We start from the raw sequence: 11,329 nt of genomic DNA, 5'->3' as shown, positions 1-11,329 counted from the left end.
AACCTTGAGAGAGAATTCTCTTCGGTTTTGGTAAAGGACTCTTGAGAGAGAAATCAGAATTTTATTTCTCAAATGTTCAAAAGTGATTACAAATGTAGTGTTTAGGAATTTATAGGGAAAGGTAGCTTGTAGGAGAAGTTATCCTAAACCATGGTTCACTAGGAACCATGGTAGGGTAAGCTTTAACCCCCACGGTTTAGGAAACTTGTAGGAGAAGCCAACCTTGACCATGGTTCACTTAAGAACCATGGTAAGGTTGCCTTAACCTTCCAAGGTTTAGAAGCTTGCAAGGCAAGCTTCAAACCTTGAAGAGTAACAAGTGAATTTCGGCCAAAGAACAAGTAGGAGAGCTAGGCGGCCTTGGTTCATATTTGCTCCTTGAATTAATTCAAAAATGTTTGATTTGGTTTAGTTAGGTTCATCATATGATGATGAGACCTAGCTAAATCAAATCTATGAAAAATTAGGAGCAAAATGAGTCCAATATGTAAAATTTTGCCTAGGCCCAGTTCTGGCCCAATTACTTGTCACACCCCAAGCTTTGCTAAATATACCCCCTTTTCCCTACTGAAAAAATACAAAATGAAAATATCAACTAGGGAGGTTAAATGGAGTTAAACTCTCCAAGTAACCTACCTTAAAAACAATATACAAACACTAGGAGAAAGCAAGTAAAGTGCCTCACAAATACAAAGGCAAAATAACCTATACAAGAGACTATTTGAAAACTATACAATATATACAAGTAGAACTAGGCCTTCTCTTTATGATAGAGCATTCCAAGTGAAGATTACCTTGGGCCTGATAAGCCCATTAGTCTTCTCAAGTTCCAACTCTTCTTGTATCCTCCTGGCCATAGCTCTGGTTACTGGACCCTTGGCCCATGGTCTATCATCCCCTCCTTCTTGAGAAGGATTTGTTTTCAAATCTGTAGGTTCTTCTTCCTCATCATAACCTGCAAAGGGAATAAGATCACTTATATTAAAAGTGTTACTTACTCCATAATCACTGGGAAGATCTAACCTGTAAGCATTATCATTAATTCTTTGGAGGACTTGGAAGGGACCATCTCCTCTTGGATTGAGTTTTGACTTTCTTTGAGAAGGAAACCTTTCCTTTCTCAAGTGAAGCCAAACCCAATCCCCTTCCTCAAAAATGAGGGTTTTTTTTCCCTTGCTTCTTTCTAAAGCAGTTCTCTCATTTTGTTGTTGTATATGAATTTTAACCTTCTCATGTAATTTCTTAATAAAGTCAGCCCTAGATACCCCTTCTTTATGAAAGTAATGAGAAGAATCTGGTAGAGGTATTAGGTCTAAAGGAGTGAGAGCGTTAAAACCATACACAACCTCAAAAGGTGAGATTTTGGTAGTCTTATGGACTACCCTATTATAAGCAAATTCAATGTGGGGCAAGTACTCATCCCAAGACTTATGGTTACCCTTAAGGACTGCCCTTAACATTGTAGATAGGGATCTATTAACTACTTCTGTTTGCCCATCTGTCTGTGGGTGACAAGTAGTAGAGAAAAGTAATTTAGTTCCTAGCCTACTCCAAAGAGTTTTCCAAAAATGGCTAAGGAACTTTGTATCCCTATCTGAAACAATGGTTTTGGGAAGACCATGAAGTCTAACCACTTCCTTGAAAAAGAGTCTTGCTATGTTGCTTGCATCATCTATTTTGTGGCAGGGTATAAAGTGGGCCATTTTACTAAATCTGTCCACTACCACAAAAATAGAATCCATGCCTCTCTGGGTTTTGGGCAAGCCCAAAATAAAATCCATACTGATATCAACCCAAGGAGAGTTAGCAACAGGCAAGGGTGTATAGATGCCATGAGGCATTACTTTAGACTTTGCTTGTAAACAAGCTATGCATCTAGAGCAAACCCTCTCAACATCCCTTCTCATATGGGGCCAAAAGAATTTTTCTTTTAGAAAACTTAGAGTCTTTTCAACTCCAAAGTACCCCATGAGACCACCCTCATGACTTTCTTGAACAAGGAGTTTTCTTATAGATCCTTGGGGTATACAAATTCTTCCCTCTTTATACAAGTACCCCTCAGAAATATAGAAACCTCCTTGAGGCTTTGCTGAGCATTGGTTATAATTTTCTTTGAATTCGAGATCATTAGTATACAATTCCTTAATGTGATTAAATCCCAAGATTTGAGATCCAAGGGAGATTAACAAAGTGTGTCTCCTAGAAAGGGCATCAGCCACAACATTATTTTTCCCTTTCTTGTATTTAATCACATATGGAAATTGTTCTAAGAACTCTACCCACTTAGCATGCCTTTTGTTTAGCTTGCCTTGACCCCTCAAATATTTAAGTGACTCATGGTCACTATGAATGACAAACTCTTTGGGAATAAGGTAATGTTCCCAAGTTTGAAGGGCCCTAACCAAGGCATAGAGCTCTTTGTCATAGGTAGGATAGTTAAGGGAGGCACCTTTGAGTTTTTCACTGAAATATGCAATAGGGTGCCCACCCTGTAACAAAACCGCCCATATACCAACTCCAGAGGCATCACATTCTAACTCAAAAGTTTTTGAAAAATCTGGTAGAGCTAGAAGTGGTGTATGGGTAAGCTTATGCTTCAAGGTTATGAAGGCATTATCTTGTTTCTCTCCCCATATAAATTCCACATTCTTCTTGACTAAGTCATTTAATGGGGAGGCTAGTGTGGAGAAATTAGGAACAAACCTCCTATAGAAGCTTGCCAAACCATGGAAGCTCCTAATATCTCCAACATTTTTAGGAGTGGGCCATTCTTGGATGGCCTTGATTTTCTCGGGGTCCACATGAACCCCTTTTTTACTAATTATAAACCCTAGAAAAACTACACTATCTACACAAAAGGTACATTTTTCTAAATTTCCAAAAAGTTGATTTTTCCTAAGAATATCAAAAACTTGCCTTAAGTGTCCTATATGATCACTTAGACTCCTACTGTATATGAGAATATCATCAAAATAAACTACTACAAATCTACCTATACAATCCCTAAGGACATGATTCATGAGACGCATGAATGTACTAGGAGCATTGGTGAGCCCAAAAGGCATCACTAACCACTCATATAATCCAAACTTGGCCTTGAAAGCGGTTTTCCATTCATCTCCTTCTTTGATTCTAATTTGATTGTATCCGCTTTTAAGATCAACTTTAGAAAATATGATGGCTCCATGAAGCTCATCTAACATGTCATCAAGCCTAGGGATGGGGTGTCTATACTTCACAGTGATGTTGTTGATGGCTCTACTATCACAACACATTCTCCACTTGCCATCTTTCTTTGGAACCAACAACACTGGAACAGCACAAGGACTTAAGCTCTTTCGAACCCAGCCCTTCTCCAACAACTCTTGGACCTGAGACTCTATTTCTTTAGTTTCTTGGGGGTTGGTCCTATAGGCAGGCCTATTAGGTAGGCTAGCCCCAGGCACCAAATGAATTTGATGTTCTATTCCTCTAGAAGGAGGAAGGCCCATTGGACCCTCGGGAGGAAATAGATCATCAAATTCTTTTAAAAGTGTTTTTACCCCCTTAGGTAAAGTCTCATGCCCACTAGATGTGGCAGTGCAAGAAAGAGTTCCTTTACAGAGAAGGATATAGGAGGGTTGTTGAATCAAGAGGGTTTGTTTGAAAATTTCATTCTCTTGATTAACAACTTCTAGGGAGGAAACTCCTTTCTCCCTAGATTCCTCTCTATCCTTAAGTTTCACAGACTTTTTTTTTTTTACTCTTTTCTTCTTTTTTTTTAAATCTTTTTTCACTATCTCTTTTGAGTTTCATTTGTGCTTGATCCTCAGCCACCTGTTGAGGAGAAAGAGGATGAAGCACAAATTTTCTTTCCTTATGAGTAAAGGTAATCTCGTTAGTAAGGCCATTGTGCATGGTTTTCTTATCAAATTGCCATGGCCTTCCTAATAAGATGTGACAAGCTTCCATTGGTATTACATCACATAGCACCTCATCTTCATAATTACCAATAGAAAGCTTGACCTTTACTTGTTGGTCAACTGCCAAGTCACCATCCTCATTAATCCAATGAAGTTGATAAGGTTTAGGATGGGGACTAGTAGTTAAGCCCAACTTTTCAACCAGCCTAGTGCTACAACAATTGCACCATGAGCCACTATCAACAATGAGAGAACATGCACTGTTTGAAACTTTGCATCTAGTATGAAATATGTTCTCCCTTTGTGATAGAGTATCACTAGGTTGGTTGTTGAGGAGTCTCCTAAGCATTAAGAGCTCCCCTTCATAAGGAAAAGTAGACTCTACACCTTTCTCTTGATCACTTGCTTCTTCCTCACTATTACTAGAGGAAGTAGTAGCCTCATCTTGGCTACTATAAATGTCATGCCCCCTCATGATCATTACCTTCTTTGTGGGACATTGGGAGGCAATGTGGCCTCTTCCTAAACATTTAAAGCACTTAATATCACTAGTCCTAGAACTAGTGTGTGTAGTGTCCTTTCCCTTTCCCTTATCTTTTTCTGTGGCTAGATTTTTGGAGGGTTCAAAAGTTTTCTTCTTTTCAAAAGTTTTTCCCTCCTTCTTGGAATCTTTCTTTAGAAATGAAGAGTTGGAGCTATTTTTGAAAGATTTCCTCATTCTTTGTTGTTCTACCCTTACACAAAGTTGGACCAAGTCATTTAGGTCCCTGTAGGGTAGTAGCTCCACTTGGTCTCTTATTTCTAAATTAAGACCACTCAAAAATCTGGCTACAGTAGTAGCTTCCTCTTCCCTAATACAAGCCCTCATCATTAATAGCTCCATTTGTTGCCTGTACTATTCTACAGACATGTCTCTTTGTTGGAGCCTTTGGAGCTTATTCATAAGCTCCCTTCCATAGTAGGTGGGAATGTGCCTCCTCCTCATAGAACTTTTGAGATCATTCCAATATTGAATTGGAGGATCATTGTGGAGGCGTCTCTCTCTCTCTAGAGCAGTCCACCAATACATGGCATGCCCTTGGAAGCTAAGGGTAGCCAGAGGGACTTTTCTCTCTTCACTTACCCTGTGGCAAGCAAAGAGTTGCTCAACCTTCATTTCCCAATCTAAGTATACTTCCACATCATCTTTGCCAAAGAATTGTGGAAGGTCAACTTTGACTTCCCTAGGTCTTATGGACCTTCTAGGAGTATGTTGGTAGTGATCCCCTTGATTCATGCTTTCATTAGGGGATGTATATTGGGAATGTGAGCTCCTACTCTTTTTTCTATGTTTCTTTATATCTTCTTTCAGTTTTTCTTCCTCTTGCCTTAAAATTCTCAATTTTTCCTCAAGATAAGCAAGTTGTCCTTCTCTTTCAATTTTTTCCTTCTCTCTTTGAATGGACTCTTGCTTTTTCCATAGTTTAAGTGATTTGAGCTCTTTAGTAATGTAAGAAAGACTTTTTGGAGAGCCATCACTTTCACTATGGGAGGAATCTTGAGACATTTTAATTCAAGAGATATTTTTCACACAAAAATAGTTTTTATGAAAATAAAGTTTTGAAGTGCTTTAGACTTGGCACTTGGAGGTCTAAGAGTACAAATTAAACTTTGGAGGGAGGTGAGCTACTAAAGAGCCACTTAATAACCAAGCCTCTTCAAGTAAAAATCTCTAAACCCCCTTGTACTTTTATCTTGCACAAAACAATTTTCACAAAGAACTTTTCTTAAAGGAAAATAACAAGCAAGTGCCTATGTGTACAATTTATAAGATGCTTGAAAACATAAAGAGCATGAAAACTTAAATTGCTTGAAAACTTAAATGACTGAAAACATAAATTGCTTAAAACATAAATTGCTTGAAAACTTAAAGACAAGAAAACATAAACTAGACGTTGAAAGCAAGTAAACCTAAGTGAGAGCTTGAAAGGTACCAAAGACCTTCAAGGACCACTCTCACAAGTACTACACGTGATTAGCTATTAAGAGTTCTTAAGGAGAGATGGAGATACACCAAAGGCACTCCAAGACACTCCTTAATAAAGGCCTTGTACAAAAAATTTGGAAAATAAAAAAAATTACAAGAAAATGAAATTCAAATTTTCTTCAAATGAAATGCAAATTCACACTCCAAATGAAATGTAAATTCACAATCAAATGAATTTAGTGGCTGCACTTTAATTTCAAAGAAAACAAATTGCCACTAATTTAGAAACAAATTTAGCAACGGATTTTGTGAGGAAAACTAGTTTTGGAACCAAAAATTCCGTCACTAAATTAGTCTCTAATTTTCACAATTTTTTTTTTACAATTAGCTTTGTTCTTTCTTGCTCCAATTCAGCCACCAAACTGCAGCCTCTCAAGTGTTTCACTCCTCTCTTTAGAAGCAACCTTGATGTTAGTCACTTCTAGGTGTTTTCAAGAGCCTAGCCACCAAGAGAGAACAAACTCCCTAAGCAACCACCAAAGCCTTCAAGTTGATGTCCTTTGCCTTGGCCTCCTACACCTTTCAAGAAGCACTCAACCACCTTCAAGACTGAATATTAGTGCTAAAACTGAAAAAGAACAATTTAGAATGGCTACACCAAGTGGTAGAAGAAAATGAGACAAGACTAGAAAGAGTTCCACAAATTGACAAGCAAAAATTAAGGCAAATTTGGAAGCTAGTACACACAAGAGTAACCTAGGAAAGGCACTAGACTGGATTACAAAATTAAAACCTAAGATTATGAACAAAAACAAGACACAAATAGGTGGCTGAACCAACTAAAAATGTAAGCAAAAATTCATCAAAACCGAGAGCAATTTAAGCAAAAATTTTCACTCCTTTTGGCTTTTTCTTTTGCTTTTTCTTTCTTTTCTTTTTAGCAAAATATTTTTCTCTTATTTTTCATTGTATGTTCAGGAGTTTCAATGCCTTTTAAGCACTTATATGTCTCGGTTTCAATATAGAAAAACTGCAGCAAAATTTTTACATAAAACAAAGGTGTTCACATGCATGTTTCTTTTCTAGTGTTTCACAATTTTGTAGTATTTTAGGTCAAATTTTTAAGCACACATTCTTTTGTTTTTCTCATGCATTTAGGACACTCACACCTCTGTTTTGTCTCTGTTTTAAGGCTCAAAAAATTTCAATAAGTTTCAGCCACTACACAAGACACAAAGAAACCTAATAGGAGAAGTGTTTAACAAATTTTTTTGACAAAACTTTCAATATGACATAATAGAAACCTAACTCTAGGAAATTTGCTAGAACTAATAGCAAATTAAGAACTCAAACATGTAAATCAAAAGCTCATATAGTAAGGTTCAGATTCAATAAGAAAAATACACACAAATTTCGGATTCAATCAACACAAGAAACAAAAACTAGGTCACATAAGCTAGTTTAGGAAATTTTGACATGCAAAGGACTACACATTACTTTCTAAGACAAAACCACTGATTCAAAAGCAAAACTAAACTCAATGCATGTTGTCCAGTCACGGACACATGTGAATGAATGGAGAAGACTCAAGCAAATACAAAAATGCACAAGTTTAAGAGTACCTAAGAGCACAAAACCGAAAATGATTCATAAGAATAGGAACAAGCAAACATGAATCATTTACTTCATACTTGACATATAGGATCCATCAAAAATTGTATTAGAACTAGATCCATGCAGCAAACTCAAATTTAGACATATACAAGGAAGGTACAACACGGATTCAAGTAGAAAAAATTAGAGATAAAAACCTCAAGAGCACTAGGCTCTGATACCAAAAATGATGGAACTAGGTTGAAGATGATTGTTAATCTTCAATAGCTCCATGCTTGGACCGAATGTTCTTGAGGTTAATCCTTGGTTGAAGCTTGAATCTCCATGAAAGAAGCTTCAATGGAGGAGAAGCCTTGAAGAGGTGGTTCGGTTACTTCCAATTGAAGTAGAAGCTTTAGGAACCAAAACAAAGGTTGAAACCTTTGGTGAGAAACCTTGAGAGAGAATTCTCTTCGGTTTTGGTAAAGGACTCTTGAGAGAGAAATCAGAATTTTATTTCTCAAATGTTCAAAAGTGATTACAAATGTAGTGTTTAGGAATTTATAGGGAAAGGTAGCTTGTAGGAGAAGCTATCCTAAACCATGGTTCACTAGGAACCATGGTAGGGTAAGCTTTAACCCCCACGGTTTAGGAAACTTGTAGGAGAAGCCAACCTTGACCATGGTTCACTTAAGAACCATGGTAAGGTTGCCTTAACCTTCCAAGGTTTAGAAGCTTGCAAGGCAAGCTTCAAACCTTGAAGAGTAACAAGTGAATTTCGGCCAAAGAACAAGTAGGAGAGCTAGGCGGCCTTGGTTCATATTTGCTCCTTGAATTAATTCAAAAATGTTTGATTTGGTTTAGTTAGGTTCATCATATGATGATGAGACCTAGCTAAATCAAATCTATGAAAAATTAGGAGCAAAATGAGTCCAATATGTAAAATTTTGCCTAGGCCCAGTTCTGGCCCAATTACTTGTCACACCCCAAGCTTTGCTAAATATACCCCCTTTTCCCTACTGAAAAAATACAAAATGAAAATATCAACTAGGGAGGTTAAATGGAGTTAAACTCTCCAAGTAACCTACCTTAAAAACAATATACAAACACTAGGAGAAAGCAAGTAAAGTGCCTCACAAATACAAAGGCAAAATAACCAATACAAAGGCAAAATAACCTATACAAGAGACTATTTGAAAACTATACAATATATACAAGTAGAACTAGGCTTTCTCTTTATGATAGAGCATTCCAAGTGAAGATTACCTTGGGCCTGATAAGCCCATTAGTCTTCTCAAGTTCCAACTCTTCTTGTATCCTCCTGGCCATAGCTCTGGTTACTGGACCCTTGGCCCATGGTCTATCAATTTGGCGCCCATAGACCCTTGACCTCAGGCAGAGTGACGACGAACCTCTACGAGCCTTCATAGAACGCTTCTCCAGCGTCTTGGTGAGGATTCGGAACTTAAATCCCGAAGTCACCCTGCACGCCATGCTCATGGCACTCAAACCCGGGCCATTCATTGATAGCCTATGTCGCGACGCCCCTCGCGACATGGACGAGCTGCGCGCCTGCGCCGCGGGCTACATTCAGATGGAGGAGCACTCCACGTTCTGTGACCAGGTTCGCAGAAAGGGCCCCACAAAGCCAGAACAGGGCCACAAAGACAAGATAAAAGTCAACAATGACAGCCAATTCAAGAAGTCGGCCAAAGCAAACAGAGGGGGGAGATACGACTTCTACACTCCCTTGAGCGCCCCCAGAGTTCACATCCTGGAGGAAGCCAGTAATAACAACCTACTCGCCCTGCCGCCACCCGGCCACACTCCCAACAGCGCCGACAAGTCCAAGCACTGTCGGTACCACAGGAACCATGGCCACACCACGGAGGAGTACCGCACGCTCAAGGATCGTATCGAAGAACTAATCCAGGCAGGTCACCTCGGCCAGTACGTCTAGCAACAGCAGGGTCACCGAGGTGGCTATGGCAGCCGGGCACGAGGGAGAGGTCGCGGGTCAGGAGCTCGCACAGACCTACCCTCAGGCTCCCAACAAAATGCTAGCGGTGCGGTGCATGCCGAGATAAGCCAAGAGACATAGTCAGTTCCCTTACGGGGAGTAATCAACACAATTATAGGTGGCTTTGCTGGGGGAGGAGCCAGCAGCTCGGCTCGAAGAAGACACATGCGGGGCATCAACTGCGTCCACTCTACCACCTTGGTGCCGCACCAAAGCTCACCACCGATCTCTTTTTCTGACGAGGACTACGCTGGTATCAGCCCTAACCAAGACGACCCCATGGTCATCATTGTAGAAATAGCCAACTGGGAGGTGCAGAAAACACTCATCGACCAGGGAAGCTCGATCAACATCTTGTACTGGCCGACGTTCCTCAAGCTAGACATCCCCCACTCTATCATCCAGCCTCACACTGAACTCCTAGTCGGTTTCGCAGGAGAACGAGTTCACACTCGAGGGTATGTGGACTTACTGACAACTTTTGGAACACCACCGGACACAAGGCGTGTCATGGTCCGATACCTCCTGGTGGAAGCCAACACCTCCTACAACATCATTATCGGGAGGCCAACCCTAAACCAACTCGGAGAGGTGGTTTCCACCCCACACCTCACCATGAAGTTCCTAGGGACTGATGGTAAAATCATCACCGTCAAAGCAAATCAGAAGACAGCTCGGCAATGTTATGCTGAGAGCTTGAAGATCTCCTCGTCCAGCAAGCAAGGCAAGAGGGATCCCCCACCGCAACTCCTTGAAATTCCATTTATTCTATTGTTTCCATATGAACAAAGCTGTGCACTCTTTTCCTGCCTCAAACTGAGAGGGTTTTTAACGAGGCACACAGACATGATAAATAAAATTACCCATTTTACTCAATTCGTATCCTTATTTTTTCTGCTTATATAAAGAACGAAAATGACCCTTAAACACACGAACGTATACTCTGAAGTTGAACACGAACCTCAACGTTTTTGTTAAAGGTCAGTTTGGGTCACTCAAACATCAGGTCAAATCTGAACCTCGCCTACGTCCATACGAGGTCGAGTACGAACCTCAATACTCCTATACGAGGTCGAGTACGAACCTCAATACTCTTATATGAGGTCGAGTACAAACCTCAATACTCCTATACGAGGTCGAGTACGAACCTCAAGGTTTCTACCCGAGGTCAAGTACGAACCTTAACGCATTTATCCGAGGCCAAGTACGAACCTCACAACTTCCATACGAGGTCGAGTACGAACCTCAATACTTCCATACGAGGTCGAGTACGAACCTCAATACTCCTATACGAGGTCGAGTACGAACCTCAATACTCCTATACGAGGTCGAGTACGAACCTCAAGGTTTCTACCCGAGGTCAAGTACGAACCTTAACGCATTTATCCGAGGTCGAGTACGAACCTCACAACTTCCATACGACGTCGAGTACGAACCTCAATACTTCCATACGAGGTCGAGTACGAACCTCAATACTTCTATACGAGATCGAGTACGAACCTCAAGGCTTCTATCCAAAGCCGTGTACGAACCTCAGTGTAAATTTGCTCTGCTCAAAAGCAAGGTCGAGCACGAACCTTAATGCATTTATGCAAGGTCAAAGAAGTGAAACTTGAAGTAATTCGCTTCGCTCAAAAGTAAAGACAAATATGACCCCAACACGCCCATCCAAAGTCGAGTACAGAACCTCGAATATTCATCAAAAGCTAAGTTTGAGCACTCGGTATAACTCAGGTCAAGGTCGAACCCCCACACAAGTGGTTCAACAATACTACGAATGCAAAATTATTTAACAAGAATCCAAGGTCGAACCCTCACAACGCACTACTCAACAAAACACGAACCTTC

The 11,329-nt window shown here is 40.1% G+C and overlaps 1 protein-coding gene across 1 annotated transcript; it reads left to right on the top strand.

Annotated features, from left to right (window-relative positions):
* The first annotated feature begins 9,016 nt into the window (after positions 1-9,016).
* Positions 9,017-10,498, top strand: LOC145954253 (uncharacterized). The gene is made up of 3 exons (XM_083068153.1): positions 9,017-9,398; positions 9,600-10,254; positions 10,462-10,498. Exons 1-3 carry the CDS (start codon positions 9,017-9,019, stop codon positions 10,496-10,498), a joined length of 1,074 nt encoding a protein of 357 aa, XP_082924279.1.
* Positions 10,499-11,329: the final 831 nt, after the last annotated feature.

Source organism: Cajanus cajan, chromosome 1 (assembly GCF_000230855.2).
Source record: "Cajanus cajan strain Asha chromosome 1, NIPB_CcT2T_4, whole genome shotgun sequence".
NCBI lineage: Eukaryota > Viridiplantae > Streptophyta > Magnoliopsida > Fabales > Fabaceae > Cajanus > Cajanus cajan.
The sequence above is the reverse complement of the archived record's forward strand: the minus strand, read 5'-3'. Positions and strand labels throughout refer to the sequence as shown.